At 33.3% G+C, this 19,648-nt stretch overlaps 1 protein-coding gene across 2 annotated transcripts in view; it reads right to left on the minus strand.

The window, feature by feature from the left end:
* The window catches only part of LOC128991483 (zinc finger and BTB domain-containing protein 41-like), a 278,309-nt gene that overhangs the window by 233,800 nt on the left and 24,861 nt on the right, over nt 1-19,648 (minus strand). The window contains exon 7 of one of the 2 annotated variants that reach the window (XM_054414399.1): nt 2,998-3,069. The exons of the other annotated variant lie outside the window; for it this stretch is intronic. Coding sequence (XP_054270374.1) covers nt 2,998-3,069 — 72 coding nt within the window. The remainder of the gene's footprint in view (nt 1-2,997; nt 3,070-19,648) is intronic. 2 annotated transcript variants of the gene reach the window in all.

Consider the following 19,648-nt stretch of genomic DNA (forward strand, 5'->3'; position numbering starts at 1 on the left):
ATAAAAGTTTCCCTTTGTTTCCCTTGTCTGTGGTTCAAGTTAGCTATTTTCATAAATTCAAAAAAATATAGTGCTGCACCCTGTTGGTAAATATTATAACTTTTTAATGATTTTGCATATCATAGAACCAACTTTTTTATTTGAAACAGCTGACTAAATTCTTTAATTCCCTTTAAATATGAATACTCATAAGGTTAACATGGGGAACTACAGAGCCACTGGGGCAGAGCCTGAAAGGATTTTTGAGATAAGAAAATGCCTACCTATATGTTAATCCCGAATGTGAACTATCATCATGCCAAATTTCAGCCCAATCCGTCCAGTAGTTAATACGTGATTGAACTTCAAACAAACAAACACACAAACTTTCACATTTATAATATTAGCTTAGTAAGATTAAAATCAGGTGTGATTATTTGTTTGTATAACTGTATTCTGTTTTGTTTATTTGAGTTTAACTTAACCAATCAATAGTTTTATTAATACTAACTTATGAAGTCAAAAGGGGTGAAGCATGTGGGTAAAAGTTTTTTTTTTATAGAGGACCAGGCTTTAAGTAACCATGGGATTGCAGCGCAGCTAGAACAGCTTATTGTGCACCGGTTAACAGCTACTGTTAGTAAAAATGAATCAGACAAGTTAAAAATTCGCTTAGTCAACAGGTTTGCTGTGGCGGGGGTATTTATTTTTCTTTGATAGATCTTCTATCTAAATAAAGTCTACATTTATTTTCCAACTATAACTTAACTTTTACAACCTTCAATAGTTGTCTTACAAAGGTTTAACTACACAAATATAATGAGAGTCAATAATTCTTTATTATTATTATATACATCAGAAAACTTTACAACACTCTAAAAGGATTTTAAATGATGCAATTGAGTGAGAAACCTTATTAACAAAAATACCAAACTTACTGACTGACTTAAACTGAATTTGACGTTGATGTTGAAAAGGCTATAAAATGTAATGTAAATAGGGTAATCATAAAAGCATAGTTAGTAAAAACATAATCATACTCTATTCATATTAACACAATTAACACAACAGCTGTGTAAGGGATGTTGTTACAGTACATCACAATCCATGAGTTGACAGATGAGTGTTCAGTTGTTTTTTCCTAGCAAAAGTCTTCTCACAGACAACACACTTGTGATTCCTGGTGATTCCATGGACAGCCATGTGTTGTTTGACATGGGTTCTTAGTTTAAATGTCATTCCACAAATGTTGCATTTATGAGGTCTGTTGTCTGCATGTGTATGCTCGTGCTGCTGTAAATTACACTCTCTTTTAAATGCTTTGCCACAAGTGTGACAGACATACGGTTTATCATCAGAGTGTATTTTGAAATGAAATTCTAATCTTGCTCTAGTCTTGAACATTTTCCCACATATTTCACAGCCGTGATTTGTACCTGAGTGATGCATTCTAAGATGCTGTACCAAATTCTGTTTAAAATTAAACACTCTACCACAATCTGCACATTTATATTCTTCTTCTTGAGGCAAATGTTGTCTTCCAATATGATGCACCAAGTCAAATTTAGTACCAAAGTCCCTGTTACATTCTCCACATTGGTATTCTTTTTGATCATGCACCCGAGAAGTATGTCGTTTAAGACCCCTTTTATCTGAAAATGACTTGTTACAAAGTTTACATTGAACAAGGGGGTGGTATTTCAATTTATAATGCACTTGACGAATGTGGCATGATAAGCCATGTTTGCTTACAAAACCTGTTTCACAGATTGTACAAATTTCTGTTTTATCTGGCTTTTCTATTGAATGTACTTTTGAAACATGATTATTTAACCAAAAGACACTGCAAAATGATTTGTCACATGTATTACACTGGTGCCTTTTCTTATTGTCATGTGGTTTCCTTAGATGTTCAATTAAATTGTAGCCGTGATTTGTACCTGAGTGATGCACTCTAAGATGTCGTACCAACTTCTGTTTAAAATTAAACACTCTACCACAATCTGCACATTTATATTCTTCTTCTTGAGGCAAATGTTGTTTTTCAATATGATGTACCAAGTCAAATTTAGTACCAAAGTCCCTGTTACATTCTCCACATTGGTATTCTTTTTTATCATGCACCCGAGAAGTATGTCGTTTAAGACCCCTTTTATCTGAAAATGACTTGTTACAAAGTTTACATTGAACAATGGGATGGTATTTCAATTTATAATGCACTTGACGAATGTGGCATGTTAAACCATGTTTGCTTACAAAACCTTTTTCACAGATTGTACAAATTTCTGTTTTATCTGGCTTTTCTATTGAATGTACATTTGAAACATGATTATTTAACCAAAAGACACTGCAAAATGATTTGTCACATGTATTACACTGGTGCCTTTTTTTATTGTCATGTGGTTTCCTTAGATGTTCAATTAAATTGTAGCCGTGATTTGTACCTGAGTGATGCATTCTAAGATGTCGTACCAACTTCTGTTTAAAATTAAACACTCTACCACAATCTGCACATTTATATTCTTCTTCTTGAGGCAAATGTTGTTTTTCAATATGATGCACCAAGTCAAATTTAGTACCAAAGTCCCTGTTACATTCTCCACATTGATATTCTTTTTTATCATGCACCCGAGAAGTATGTCGTTTAAGACCCCTTTTATCTGAAAATGACTTGTTACAAAGTTTACATTGAACAATGGGATGGTATTTCAATTTATAATGCACTTGACGAATGTGGCATGATAAGCCATGTTTGCTTACAAAACCTTTTTCACAGATTGTACAAATCTCTGTTTTACCTGGCTTTTCTATTGAATGTACTTTTGAAACATGATTATTTAACCAAAAGACACTGCAAAATGATTTGTCACATGTATTACACTGGTGCCTTTTCTTATTGTCCGGTGGTTTCCTTAGATGTTCAACTAAATTGTTTTTGTCTTTTCGGGTACAGAGTGCAAATTTAAAATATTCTAGATGGAAACCTGCATTATTTGGCAGAACCTCAGAGTCAAATACCTTATTACACTTAACACATTCACACAGAACACCATTCAACTGAGCTGTGCACTTTCCTCCTTCACTTTGCACCTGAAACACACCAAAACTGATATTCAAACTAAACCTTTAATTTTAAACACGACTGTATGGTTTTTGGATAAAACTTAAGATATTGAAATATTTGCACAGAGTGTGCTTGGTATTCATAAATAGTTTGACCATAGAATATTATAATGCGATTCTACATCAGTTTGAGCCTGAGCTTAGCTATCCTTGATGATAGTGCCTTGAAGTGATTCTTTATTTATTTGTTGCTTTTAACTTTGAACCAAACACCATGGCAAGCCAGGTATTTTTTTATCATCAAATTGTTTACAGAATACTTCTACCTTTGTATCGTGTATTATATTTTCGAAGTTCATGCTTAGAACCTAAATATATACCTAAAAATAAATTGATTGAAATAAGTACAGTAAATACAGTGCCGTAGCCAGGTTTGGAGCGCCCTGGAGCAGAAATTTCATTTCCACACTCTCTCCCAAACAATAAACATCACCATACATAAAATATACTGTATCTAATATATTTAATTCCGTAAGCGAATCGGTCCCCACAAGATATCTCGAGCTAGGAAAGAGGTATTATGGCTGTTGGGGATTCATTTTAAAGCTTAAGGTCCAAGGACGGTAGGAAAATATCAGTTACCCCTCTCGGCCCCACAGGCTATCAAAGATCCAGTCATTTTCTAATGGATGGCTTCAGTGTTTCTATACCAGCTAATGAAAAAATTTGCTTATTTGTTTGTTTATTGATTTTGATTTTAGTGTTCTGTTTTTAGGTTAGAACTAGAGGACCCATGCTGCTCTGCAGCTTTAAAATAAATATAATATCCGAGAAATAATCAAATTTATGAGAAAAAAAACACATATTGAAAAAATATTACCAGTACTGGAGCTATTAATTTTTAATCATATAAAAACCTTATGAAAAATAATTTTTATGTTGGTTTTTCACCTTGCATTTGCTTGTAACTCGTACGATTTGAATAAATAATAGCTTAGATGAAAGCCAGTATTTCAATGAAGGTTCTTAGACTAAAATATATAGGGTTATAAAATTATAACAGGTGAACATCTTAAATTGAAGTAAGAATTATAAAATAAATCAAATTATTTTGTGTTTTGGTCGAGTAATACAGTAGGTAAATATTTGCCAATGCTTTATGAGTAAACTTTGCCTGCATACTTTCAATTTGAGACCTCAATCATAAAAATCAGTCGGGTAGAAGAGCCAAACAAACTCGTGAAAAAACCAAATTAAACTCACATAAACAATACATGGGGAGCAAATTTTGTTAACGTGTATGCCGAGTGGGATTGGGTAGGCTATGTTTCTAGTAAAATATAACACGATAAACACAAACAAATATTAATATTAATAATAATACTATAGTAACTCATGTATTTTTGGTAACCAGGTCTATTTACTTCGGCAAAATTAGCGGACATTTTATAGCTATAAAAATGCACAGCTATTTGAAATCCATATATAAATGCCAAAGTACTCATGAACTTTTGAGAAAACTACAACTCAACATCCCATAAACAATATACTTAAAATGTTTCGTCATGATGAGAAACCTTGCGCAAAATTATCCGTTTTTTTCATAAATTGCCCTTTAAGGTCGTAATTTTTTTTGTAAAGGGAACTTTCCGTATACCTTAGGGTGCGTTTATGTCGGAGCTGCGACTAGCGATAAGAGCAGCGATGCCATTAGAGCCTAGACAATTAGTGCGTGTATTTCAATGGGTCTGTTTACTTTGGAGCTGCGCTTTAAATTTCTCTTGGGTCCCGACCAGCGATAGTAGCTGTGACAATGCTTCAGTCCTTTTTCTCAGCTAGTGTCGTTGGTCGTGCAAAGATGGATATTGAAAGTTTAGTGGCGGAAATATTTACGAAATCGGACAAAAACCATCACAACAGGTTTGTTGTGATAGAGGTTCGTTTTTTTCATCTAGAGAGAAAAAAATAGTAAACCATGTTTACAAGAAGAACAGAAAGGAATGTTTTATTTGTACAATATGAATCATTTTAAAATCATCAGCTGTTCCAATTAATTCTAAAAAGGCTAAAGAAAAAATATTACATGAAAGAACTTAACAAATAAGACCATATCAATATTCAAAACCCATTATAAAATATGTGGTTTTTGAAAAATTATAACAAAAATGATTGGTTAATCCTTGAATTGTAAAAGCCAATAACGTCTAAGGTCTATTACTTTCTCCCTCTATACAAAGTAGGGCCTATATGGAAAAAGAAGAAAAAATTAAATTTTCTTCTTCAGAGTCACTCATCTTCAACCACTTGACAAAACGCTACTATCTCAGCTCCAACATAAACACAGTATGAGAGCAGAGAAATAATCACAGCTTGCATCGCTGCTCGCATCGCTAAACATACCCTAATGTTAAAAATACCTCAGCTGTACTTATTTGTATGGTGTTATTTCAATTTATTACCTTATTAAAATCATCATCATCATTATTCTGTTTAGTTTATTTCAGCTTAACTTAACCAATTAATAATTATGAAGTCAAACAGGGTGAAGCCCGTGGGTAACATCTAGTGAAGATAATGAAATTTCTGTAAAACAATCTTTCTCCAGGGTTTGGTGAAGAGTTTCGTCATACTGCAGCAAAAACGGCTGATTTCAATACTGCAATACTGTACTGCGTAGGGGATTTCACCAGAGCGCTGAGTATCGTACTTGGTTCAATCATTGGTTATTAAATTGTGTTTTGTGTTTCTTTATTCAAGGAGCTTAACTTGTGGGATCATGCTGGTTCGGGAACTCGTTCGTATAGATGTATATTTACACGTTTATACAAAATTTCATCAAAATCGGATAATTTTGCTCGAGTTATCGTGCTAACGGACATGTATATATATATAAGATAATGAAATTTTTGTAAAACAATCATTCTCCAGGGTTAGGTGTAGAGTTTTGTCATACTGCAGCAAAAACGGTAAATATGACTTGATAATGGACTTAGTCTCCGAAACATGTCGTCATTAAAAATGAAAAAAATATTTAAAAAGGGTACTTTGTTAACTGTTTTTAATTTTTAATATATATATATATATATATAAATATTATGAAAATTAGTGATTTTTGTTTTTTCCCCCTATAACAACACTTGGCCTGAGCCCTGGATTGGTTTTCACATTACTTCAGGCTGGACCTAGGGGTTGCGGCATTATCATGAACATTATAGTGATTGGGGCTACTATTTTGATATATAAATACATAACTGAAAACTAAGTAAGTTACCCTTTTAAAACTGATTTAATTAGACAACGACTAGTTTCAAGAGTAACCATAGTCATGTTGTTTCAATCTTCAATATATGTTTCTACTAGCAGAGTACCCGTCCTTCGTACGGGGTTGGCGTAAAAGTATAAAATTAGTATTGCAGTTACACTCGTGCTTTGCGTTTGCAATAGGAGAGGACACGGTGCAATGGGAAAATTTGGTTCTTTTAATTTATGGTATACTATAGTATAGCACATTTACCATAGCTACATATAACGTTCTACAACTGCACCTAAACAATAGAAAAAAGTAAAGTTCTCATTCTGTATCACAGCTTTTTGTTGCTGCTTGGTTCAAATTATTAGCTGTTGTCATAAATTCAACAAAATTAATAGTGCTGCACCCTGTTGGTAAACTTTATATTTTTATAATGCTATTGAATTTCATAGAACCAACTTGTGTAGTTGAAACAGCAGACTAAAAGTTTTAATTCCTTTTAAATATGAATACTCATAAGGTTAACATGGGAAACTTCAGTGCCACTGGGGCAGAGCCCGAAAGGATTTTTGAGATAAGAATATTGGATGGTGTTTTTGGCCTCTAGGGACTTCAAAACAAATAAGTAAATCAGTTCCGGGTCCAGGTCTTATCATGTATTATGGTATACAGTAGACTCTCGCTCATCCGTACTAATGTGGCGGACGTCCGGTCGGGAGTATATAGCCGTTTTTTTCAATTTTGTTTCAGGTCCACAGTATTCATAGCCTTGTATTTTCCTTGTTTCCCAGTATGTGATCCCAGTATTCCTTGTTTTTTCAATTTTGTTCCAGGTTCCAGGTATTTATAGCCGGATAAATGCAGTTCCACCAAAAATAATATTTTCCGCCGTGTTATTTGAGTTTTTGATTATCCGAGGTAGTCTTGGTCCTGTTTAGCTCAGAAAATCGGACTTCTACTGTACTGTGCCACTAAAAAAATCACGATTGCCGATCAGGCCCAGCGGGAGTCCGGACAAGGCCGATGCAGATGAGCGAGAGTCTACTGTGGCTTATTCCCTATATGGGAAATTTACTAAAAAAAACTTGACAGTCATGTTTGTTTGGATTAAAATGTCAAAGCAAATTTAAAAATTGTGAATTTTCTCATTGTTTCTACAGAGACCAAACAAAAAGCCCAGTTAATTCAGGAGTGTGTTCATAAATTGTAATTTTTTTATTAAAAAAAGAAGGTAGTTGTGCAGTCAAAAAATGTGATAGTGTCTAAAATTACATTTTCTACCTTCTTTTATGATTATGGCATAATTTTTATGGCCAAAATCTACAGGCTCAAAAGTGACAAGTTTTCAGTGCTCCAGTATATTTTAATATTTTAAAGTAATCATTTATTCTGTAGTGCATAAGGTGAACAAGAAAAGTTTGGTAAAGCATTTAGTTTTTATAGAACCATTAAATTTAGAAAATCCTCATAAATTAAAATAAATATTTAAAGTTAAACTTTACCTTCATTGTTTCTGTGGACCCATCACATGGATTTTCACTGAACCATTTTAGCTATACTGCTCACTTAATAATTAGTATTTGGCACTATTCCTTGTGAATATATATTTAATAGATAAAAAAATATTATTTTGATTCAAAATTTCAAATTTATTTGTTCTAAAATAACACACTGCAATATTTTTAATAAATCTGACCAAAGTAGTTATTTCCTGTATAAAACTGCATGAAAAGAAACAACTGGTTCATGAAACTAGTTTCAAGTCGAAGGAACAACTGACTGGAACAGTGGTTGTGCACAAGAAGTGAGTGAGAGGGAAATACTGAGTGATAAGGGGACTCTGGTGAATGACAATATGCTGGAACTTCCAGTTGGATTATTAGTGCAGTAGAAATAGGGTTTGAGGTGGAACTAATTGCAACAGAAATTATTTCAGTTAGAAATGGTAGGTAATACACTTATAAAAAACATACCAAAAGTATACATTTGTACTGTTACGCAAAATACGGTTTTTTGGTCGCCATTTAAAAAAAGTGTAAAATTTTAAACTATTGTTAAAAAATCTGGTTTGGTATCAAATTATAGAATATTTCATGCTGGAAAAGAATATAATGGTTGAATTTAAAATATACTGATAACAGTGATGCACTACGGGCGAAAAAAAGTGCGTTTAAAAACGTGGCATTTGAAAAGTTTTTTATTTATAATTTTTATTTTATACTTTTAAAATTTTTTTTTTTCATTTTTGACCCTTAAAACGTAAAATTACCCAATTTCTCTCTAGACCTTTTTAAAGAGCTTAAAAAACAAATAGTTAAGTATATCACAGGGGTTTTGTACAATTATTAGTAGGCCTAACGGAGAAAATTTAAAAAAATGGAAATTTAAAATCCCCATGTTATTCTTATGGAGAATATGGTAAAAAGTTGTATTTACCTTGTTTATGGATATATTTTGATAAAACTTTGAAGATTTATTTACTTTATACTAAACAAATAATATTTTACTAAAAACACACTTAATTGGTTTCCTTGTAGCAGCAAACCTTGGTACTCGTTTCGTTAAACCTAATGTTATTTATTTAATAGACTAGCAACAGAGCCCATTGTGGTTAAATTAATGCAATGGTCTCTAGTAAAATAATGGTTATGAAATCCATACACCACTTTACTCACTAATATTTGGTACAGATAAGCTCATAACATTAGAATCACACACTTAACATAAGAAAATCACTTTAAACACAAATGAAAATTGTTAACAACAATATTTAATCAATAGTTATTTGTGTAACTAGTGGTGAAAGTGGCACTTTGCTGCACACGAGAGCAATGTTTACGCACGAGCCGCAGGCGAGTGCGGAATGATCTCGAGTGCAGCAAAGGCCTTTTTCACTCGTGTTACACATTATATTTTTCCTACAGTCATTATAAAGCATATAAATAATTAGTCTTTCAAACACTATACAACACGTTTTTAGGTTCAGCTGGCAACACAAATGGTGCCCTAGAGAAAGTAGTACCCGCGGTCCGTATCACTCCGCTATTTTACCTCGGCAAGAAATATGCTCCGTCTTTTGAGAATATAGTTCCGTATGTTTTTGTAATTTGAAGTGGTTTCCGCGCCTAAAAAAAATGCTTTAAAGGTATTTTCTTGTTTATTAAGACCGTAGGAATGTTTTAAAAACGTTTAAAAGAAAAGTCCAGAAAGTTCAGAAATACCAAAACTATAAACACGAAATGACAGGTTAAATCGTAGTTATAATAGTCAATCAGCTGTTCATAGTATTATTATCTTTAAGTGTTGCCAACCTATTTCCAAGCGTACACGGATTACGTGCATAATAAAACCACGCTGTTTTGTGTTGTTTGGTTGGAATCCTGATGTGCGGCAAAGTATAAACCGTGCGGCAAAGTATAAACCGTACGGCAAAGTATAAATATGCAGCAATTAGCAGCTTTCTGTACTATAAACAGTACAGGGAAGCCAACTTTGTCGGGTGACTGTAGGAAAAGAAAATTTAATTAAATAACAATATAACAATAAGCTGTTAAATTAAAAACTCATTTTTCGTATGGTTAGATTATGCATACTGGTAAATCAATTATTGCCATCTATAAAAATAATTGTTTTTTCCCGAGTCGGGTTAGCTCTTCTACCAGACCGATTTTCATAATTTTAGCCTTAAGCCGGGTTTACACTATGTAGCTAAACCTGCTACATTGCAGATTTGTGTAACATCTAGCAATGTTATATAACATTTGCTAGAAGTAGAAAAAGCAACTTTACAAAAGTGCTATATAACACTGCTATATGTAGCAGATCCTGCTATATATAGCTAGAATTGTGCTATCCATCGGGAGTCGGTAAATATCAAAAGAAATACGTGCTACATCTAACATTGCTATATGTAGCAATGATATACATATATTTTTCGTCTAGCATCTGCTATATGTAGCGCTGAACGGGTTTTCTCAGCGATCTTTGTTTACAATGGAAGGATTGGAAACGGAAAGTGGCAGTGCCTAGGATCGGGGTGATATTATTGGGGCTATTGATATTATAAACTTAATCTAACTGTTCCGTGGACAACCGGCGTTGTGATCATACGTAAAACGTTTTTGAAGTTACCGTCGCCTTATTTAGCGTTTTAATTATGGATTGTCAGAGTATTCATCATCATTAAGGTCCCGTAATAAATCTGCTACACTGTACTTATTTCTCGAAGCAAGAAGCGGTCAAACCTAAAACTTGCTAAAATCTTCGCTCCTGTCTGTCTCTCTGACTTCCAAGATCACCACGATAGCTGCCACGAACAATGTCTCTTCAGCGCACATTTCGATACGGAATGCGAATGAGGTTGTGCTACATATATCATATAGCACGAGCACCAGAATCACTAAAAATGTTTGTAAATTTTGCATACAGCAAAAGCTATAAAGCAATGTTATAAAGCAAAAGTTATATAACAGGTTTTGCTACATAGTGTAAATTCGGCTTTAAACTAAAGCTATAGACGCACCATAGATTTGCTATTAAGCATCAGCACTCATTTTGACGTATATTTTGAGCTATGCACAAACTGCCTCCCTGTACATTACTTACTGGAGTTAAATTTTTTTTTCGAGTTCGTTTGGCTCTTCTACCGGACCGATTTTCAAAATTTTTGTCTTAAAGCTATGCAAGCACATATTTTTTATCATTAATCTATCAAATGTTTAACCCTACAAAAACAATTGAATAGGTTTTTTTTTAATGTTTACTTCAATTAAAAATGTATTCCAGCAGTTGCATTATCCTATATGTTTTTATCTAAAAATCTTCAGTGAAATACCAGATTCCATTGGAATTATTGATTATTGAGATTGGACTTACCTAAAGTACACTGCTAAATTATAAACGACCCCAATTGTTTAAAAATGGAGTTATCTATCATCGATTTTTAGTTAAAAAGATCGTACTTGCAAACTCAACAGTACCTAAGCTAATTGTCGACGTTGACGGGTTTCACCTAGCAAATCTTAAAAAATCAAACTTTAATAATTATTTGAAAATCTACACGTATTCCTTTCCAATGACCCATTAGGTTATAAAATCGGTCCAGTAGAACTCTAGTTACTGGAGCGATAATAAAACTCTAGAGTTGTACAAAGATTTTTAAAACTGAATTACTAGATTTAATTAAAAATCAATAAGACAAATGGAAATTCGTTTAGTCTGCAGGTTTGCTGCGGCGGGGGTATTTTGTACTACGGTCGTATTTCTAAATAGTGCTTATAACCACTATTATAAAATTTTTCAGCGTTAAATTTCCTATAATTTAATACCCAAAAAGTTATTTTTACGAATATTAAAATTTTGACACTTTTTTCAAGATGGCGGCCAAAAAACGTATTTTGCGCCACAGTACGGATGTATATTTTTAGTATGTTGATTAGAAGCATACTACCTACCATTCACAGCAAGAATCATTTCTGTTGCAATTAGTTCCACCTTAAGCTATATTTTCGATTATTTCTACTGCACTATATGAACATTCATTGTTGACTTTGGCCCTTTAATATTTCAGCTTGAAATTGAAGATTTTATCTCTATTGTTTTATTAATTTTATATTAACTTAACTTCCTATTTGTCACACTTTATTGTGATGGACATTTTTTGCTCAATTTGGTGGTGAACTGAGTAGCCACCTCATCCTTTAATATTATAACCAAAAGTAACTTTCTTTATAATTTAAAATTGGGTATCACAATATATTATATATTGTAGCTATATTGTTATGGCTTGATAGTTCGATGGTTTATGTATGTAAAAGTGTGACATAATCCACCCAACCTAATTATGGATGGAAAAAAAGAAACAAAATTCAAAATTGGTGACAGAGTTTTTGCCAAACTGAAAGGGCACTCTCATTGGCCAGCCATAGTAAAAGGTATTGACTGTAAATACAAAATCCCTCGATACAATGTTACTTTCTATGGAACAGGTGAGGAAGGATGTGCAAAAGAAATAGATGTATGTTTATACAGGGAGAATAAAACCAGATATGGGACTCCAAAGCTAAAAAATAAAGAACATTTCTTAGTAGCTATGAAGGAAATCGAACTAAGTCTGAACAATAACAACTCTTTAATAAATAAAAGTAATTCCTCATCAGTTACTATAGTGAATCTGTCTAGCTCATGTGAGTCCATACACTCTGCCAAACAATCCTCCACAGAGAATAGTGATGAAATACTGGTACCGCATGATGGCATTACACCTAGTGTAACTGAGACAACACCCGAGACAATTAATACAAAAGCGGATGAAACTCCCATTTCACCAAAGGGTTCTAGCCTCAAGAAATCAATCCTAAGTTCCAATCCACAAGAAAATAAGCTGAATAAAAAGGACATTTCTCTGACTTTATTGGAGTCCAAGTGGGTAACAGATGACACAGTTCAAATTGTTTTTGACATCTTCAACAACAATATTGCACACAAGGATGTACATTTCATCAGTCCAGTATTAACACTAGCTTTTAAAACCCTTGATAATTTTGGGGAAATTCTTTTACCCCAAAATCTGGAAAATAAAAAGTTTGTCTTCATCCCTGTAAATGATTCTTCTAAGGTTCAGAGCATTGGGGGATCAGGGACATACTGGAGCATTCTTCTGTGGGATAAGGATCAAGACAAATTTTATCATTTTGACTCACTAGAAAATCTTAACCACCTGCATGCTAAGTGTATATACGAAAGGCTGGCTACATTTTACAATGCCGACGCAAATCATTCCTTGGCTTATGTAAGGACAGCTCGACAAACCAACAGTGTAGATTGTGGAATACACATGCTCCTGACTGCTGAGTGCATATCTTCAAAGATTAATGCTGGGCTTTTTGCCTCCTCCAACTATAAACTGGAAACAGATTTATCAGTTCCAACATTTACAGAATCGGATATCTTGACAAAACGAGCACAGCTAGCACTTATAATCTACAATGACCAATATACAAGGATAAATAGAGATACATTAACACAGCTTCTATTAAAAAAGGAAATAAAGAGTAACTTGACCCAGCAAAACCCTAACGCAAACCATGTACCACCACTTGTTGTAGCACCTAATCCTGAGAATGTCAACCTAAACAAACAAAAATGGACAAAAGAAAAAAGACAAAAAACATTTAAGTCTAAAGTTTCCATTAGATCCAGTCCCATTGTAACCGAGAACAAATTCGATACCTTGTCTCAAAATGTTCCTAGTCTATCAAAGGCAAATAATCAGTATGTTAGCCTAAATAAAAAACCTCAGATAAAAAAAACCTCAACATATCAAAGATAAAGTTGAAAAGGTGTTTACAAATAAAGTTAAAGTGACTGTGTATGGTGATAGCCAAAGTAGAAATGTAGGCTACAAACTTAACCAAATTAATCAGGATGATGAGATCACTGCTGTTGGAACAGTTATGCCGAATGCATGCATTAATCAAGTGGCAGAAACAGCGCGGCTTTCAAAGTCCAATGATGATGTAATTGTCCTCATTGCAGGAACTAATGATGCACTGCGGAAAGATCTCTCTCCTATATACTCAGCCTTAGAAGAGAAAATCAAGAGTATTAGCCAAAATAAAACTCTCATTGTAACTACAGTACCACCAAGATTTGACGTAGGCAAGAAGCATGAAGTTCATGATGAAATTTGTCTTGCTAACAACTACATAAGAGAGCTAGTGGATAGAATTAATAAGGTACACCTGGTTGACTTGGATATTTTGAGCAGAAATCACTTCACCCGTAAAGGTCTTCACTTGAATAGCACAGGCAAGTACAAATTAGCGAAACAAATTTATTTCAAACTTAAACAGGTTTTTGGAAAAAACAAAGAAAAATCACGCCCTCCCAGCACTACTGTGGACAGTACAGCCAGCAACGCAAATATAAGGATTATTGAGACTCTGTCATTGAGCAGTTTCAAGAGGACAGATCTGTTGGATTTGCCCACAGCATTTCTGGCGACTTTAATGATGAGCGACGTATGACGGCAGGTGTAGCAGTTGTGTTTGCTAAGTACTTCAAGAAGCCTTCTGCTGACCAGTGCATCACAGACCACCTTACACTGCAGGAAAGTCAATCTGGAGCTCTTGTGTACAGTCTTGTTACTAAAGACAAGTATTATGGCAAGCCCACCCGTCAGGACTATGAAACCGCATTTGAGCACCTAACACAAGACTTCAAAAAGAGAAACCTGAAACACTTAATATGCTCTCCCATTGGGTGTGTGAGAGACAATGTGCTTCCAAAAGACTTTATATCCAATATAATTAAATTCCAAAAACATACTCTAGCAAAAATTACTATAGTTTCTTACTTTCAAAAGTCTTTTAGAAAATTAAGAAATGGCTTGTCACACAGAGATTTTACAAGTGAACTTCATAAGCTAGTAAATGAATTGGCTCCTGCACAGACTTCAACTAACACCCTACTCAACACCACAAACGGCTACCTCAACTAGAGCAAATATCACTTTACCAGCAGACAACTATTCCCCGGTTCCATCTTCCACAACTGCACGTAACCAGACAAGCGATACAGATACTTGCCACTCTTCGACACCCAAAGTGAGGGGTCACCACCTGGAGAGCTATGCTGCTGCACTTCAAGACTGCCTGCCTATATCGCCAGTGATAAGTGGTCAACAAAGTGAGAGTGAAAAGCAGAGCAAAGTGTGTTTTTTAGGCTAATGCAAGTTAATGTATGTTGTATTAGAAACAAAATTTTAGAGTTGGAAGATTTATGCATTGATAAGAATGTCAACTTAATGTGTATCTCTGAGCATTGGTTACAAGAAAATAATGTTAATGTTTTTATTCCTAAAAATTTTATTCCTGCAACTGTAGTCTGTAGAAAAGCCAGGAAAAATGGTGGTGTAGGAATTTATATTTCAAATTCAATTAAATATTCAGTTATTGATGTTACACAGTTTTACTCTGAGATGAATTTTGAATGTTGTTGTGTTAAATTACTCGATAACAATGTTACTATTTTAAGTATTTACAGATCTCCAAATGGTAATGTTGATATTTTCCTGACTCAATTCAAAGATTCAGTAAAATACAACCTGGCAGTACATATATTAGATTACAAAAAAATGAAAATGTTGACTTATTTAAATATAATTTAGAAAAACAAAATTGGCAAATGATTGATGATTTTAAACAAAATAAAATTAATGTTCAGACGTTATTTGATGATTTTTTTTAAGAAGTATGTTAATTTATGGCATTTTTGTTCTCCTTTGATTAAAGTAACTGATAAGGTTGCATGTAAAAAATCCAAAATTATTAATTGGTATACTCCTTCATTAGCAGAAACAAAAAGTAAAATGTTAACTCTGTACACAATTTATAAGAACGAGAGCACGCCCCGTGGTCGAAAAATCGACCAAAAGTATGTATTGTACAAACTTCTCTATTTTCATCCCACAATGTAAATAAAACATGTGATTGGAATGTCTTCCATTTGTTTTGATTTTCTGTTTATATTGTGTTGTTATTTTTTCATCACCATAGCAACCAATAAAACCCATGTTAATTTTTTAAAATTTCAAATTCATTTTTTGTGCTTATTTTTGAGCCTATTTTAATTTATAAAGGGATTCTGCACACCTACAGGAAAATAGCTTTCTAACGGTATGCGTAGATTTTCCCTACGATACACACGAGCTGAGAAAAAAGGTTTTAAAGAAACATGCTTGCCTATTAATATATAGATAGATATGCTTAAGCAAGGTTCAGAGCACTGTCAGGCTGCTTATAATGTTTATTTGCAACAAAAAAGATTATATCAAAGGGAACTTCTGCAAGCTAAAAAAATTGCTGTAGAGCAGTATATAAGCAATGCCTCAAATTCCTGCAAGGCTGCATGGAAAGTTATAAGCAGTGAGTTTTCTCCAACTCACAGTTCTGATGTCAATTTAGATCCGGATGAATTTAACAATTTCTTTATAGACTCAATAAATCAGTTAAGCAAAGGAACTAATCTCGGTCCCAATAATCCAGTAGAACTCTTGAGTAGTATTCCAAAAAACACAACAATGTTCACATGGTCAGAAATTTCCTCAACTGATGTAATACAAGTAGTATCTAAATTCTCCAATGTAATTCAATGGATTATTATTGGCTGTCTAACACAATACTGAAACAAACCATCCATATAATAAGTGAGCCACTTGCTTTTATTTTTAACAAATGTATGTCAGAAGGATACTTTTCCTCATTGCTCAAAATATCTAAAGTGATTCCAGTTTTTAAAAAAGGAGATACAAATTTACATCAAAATTACAGACCTATCTCTATTATTCCGATATTCTCTAAAATATTTGAATCTCTAATGTACAATCAAGTTAGTTATTTTTTCGAGTCCCAACATTTATTTTCTGAATGCCAGCATGGTTTCCGTCCTGGTAAGTCTACCACCTCGGCAGTACTTAACTTAACAGATTTATCACTAAATGCATTTGAAAATAAGGAGTCGGTTTCGCTAGTTTTGTGTGATCTCAGTAAAGCTTTTGATAGTGTTCCTTTTGATGTACTGTATTACTACGTAAATTATCATATTATGGCATTGAAGATGGCACAATAAAAATTATTCAATCATATTTGTATGACAGAAAACAGTATGTATCAGTTAAAAATAAATGTTCTGCTATGAAACCTGTAGAGACCGGTGTCCCTCAGGGTTCTGTTTTAGGCCCTTTCTTTTTCTTAGTATACATTAACGACTTGTCTCAAAATCTCAATATCCATTCAATAATTTATGCTGATGACACCACTTTACTAGCCAGTCACAAAAACTTAGAGTACCTGAACAGGTCACTGCAGAAGCTGAGGAACAGGCTCTTGCTTGGTTTTCTTAAAAATGAGCTACATTCTAATCTTGAAAAGACACAATATTTGACATTGAGTCTCAAGCAGGAAATTAGTCTAGATTCTGTCAAGCTTTTAGGATTTCACATTGATTCAAAATTAAGTTGGTCAAATCATATTGAGGCGGTTTGCAAAAAGTTATCAAGAGTAGATTGCTTATTATGGAAATTAAAAAAATTTGTTAACCAAGAATATTTGAGACTATCGTACTTTGGTCTGTTTCAGTCCCACATACTCTATGGCATTCTAGTTTGGGGACATTCCCCTCATGTAAAAAAGGCAGTTCGTAATATTGCTAATTCAAGATCCCTATCTCATTGTAAACCTCTTTTCATACAATTAAAAATTCTAACAGTAATTAATTTGTACATTTTTCAAGTTTTACTCTACACCAAGTCAAACTTGCATTCTTTCCCCCTTAGATCTGACACTCATGAGTACAATACTAGGGGTGGAGACAAGCTCAGCATGAAACCTCATAGACTGGCTAAAACGGGTGACTCTTTCAAAATTAACTCAATTCCCTTTTTTAATAAACTACCTGATAGTGCAAAATTTGTTGATTACAATATTTTCAGAAATATAATTTATAATTGGCTAATTCAAAATCCTTTCTACAGCATAAGTGACTTTATAAAGTGTAATTTTGATGTAAATTTTAATTAAAATAAGCTATTATACCTAATTAATTGTACTTTTTATATTATTTGGATGTATCAGAAACTTGATTGTATTTGGATGATTATTTTGTAATGTATATGACGTGTCCTATTTCTTTGTAAAAAGATCAATGGAATAAATGATTCTTATTCTTATTCTTCTTATTCTTATGGGTTATAACAGATGGTATAGCTCACAAATAGTTGTTATATCAGTTTGACTTGGTAAAAAAGTTGTGTATTCAACAGAAATCAGTAACTTACATCAGTGCAATCTGTTGGCGGCTCACATCAAAATACGACAATTTTGATTAAAACACTGGCAACAACTTCCTAGATCATGGCACTTCCTAGGCATGGGGATAAGGAATGTCTAGTTGTATCAATAGTCAAAGGTAAAACATAAACACACACACACAAACAGCTACTGTTAGATTTTGAAATAATGGAATAGATAGCCATTTATCAAATTGAAGTTTGTTTCTTCACAAAACGTTCTACTGTTTGTTTAAATAACCATGGTAAGTTGCTGAAATATGTTCAGCCCCTATGATTTGAAAAGTTTGTATTTAAGTAGATCTCAAAGTCAAAGAGCTTCACTTTGCTCCGCTCAACAATTATGTTCCTTATTTAGGTCAAATACTTAACATAACAATCTTCTTCATTCAAGAAAAGTTAAGGTGAGGCCTATACTTTAAATTATTTTTTTTATCTGCCTGGCTAGTTGGAGCTTAGATAAACTTATAAAATAATGGTTTAAATGACTGATATAAGTTATTCTTCGCAATTCTGACGCAATTTAAACTACAACTAAGATAAACGTTTAGTATACAACCTTAACTAATTTTAACAACCTTAAATAGATTTCTTACAAAAGGTTGACTAAATGAATAATATAATGGGACTCAAATATTCTCCATTATAAATCAGCAAACTTTACAAAGCTCAAAAAAGGATTGTATGATACAACTGAATTATTTGATAAAAATGAGAAACCTTATTAAACAAAAAGAAAACCAGACAACAATACTTGACTTAAAACTGCATTTCACCTTGAAGTTAGAAAAGGTTAACAAAACTAATAATTCTCATAAAACATTGTTTATAAAACATATTATCATACTCTATTAATGTAGGTTAACACAATTGACGTGGACAGCTGTGTAAGAGATGTTACAACACAATCAATGAGTTGACATATGAGTGTTCAGTTGGGTTTTCCTAGCAAAAGTCTTCTCACAGACAACACACTTGTGATTCCTGGTGATTCCATGGACAGCCATGTGTTGTTTGACATGGGTTCTTAGTTTGAACGTTTGACCACATATATTACAGACATGAGGTCTGTTATCTCTGTGTGTAAGCTCGTGCTGCTGTAAATTACACTCTCTTTTAAATCCTTTGCCACAAGTGTGACAGACGTACTGTTTATCATCAGAATGTGTCATGAAATGTTTTAGTAATATTTGTTTTGACTTGAACATTTTCCCACATATTTCACAACTATGATTTGTACCTGAGTGTTGATTTTTAAGATGTAGTTGCAAATTCGGTTTAAAATTAAACACTCTACCACAATCTGCACATTTATATTGTTCTTGAGGAAAATGGAGTTTTCGGATATGATACAATAAATTATCTTTAGTACCAAAATAACAGTTACATTCTCCACATTGGTATTCTTTTGTATTCTCATGCACCCGAGAAGTATGTCGTTCAAGACCGTATTTCTTTGCAAATGACTTATTACAAAGTTTACATTGAACACGAGGATATTTTTTCAA

This window comes from Macrosteles quadrilineatus, unplaced genomic scaffold (assembly GCF_028750875.1).
Source record: "Macrosteles quadrilineatus isolate MER2022 unplaced genomic scaffold, UCM_ALF_1.0 Scaffold_4__1_contigs__length_99947679, whole genome shotgun sequence".
Taxonomy (NCBI): Eukaryota; Metazoa; Arthropoda; class Insecta; order Hemiptera; family Cicadellidae; genus Macrosteles; species Macrosteles quadrilineatus.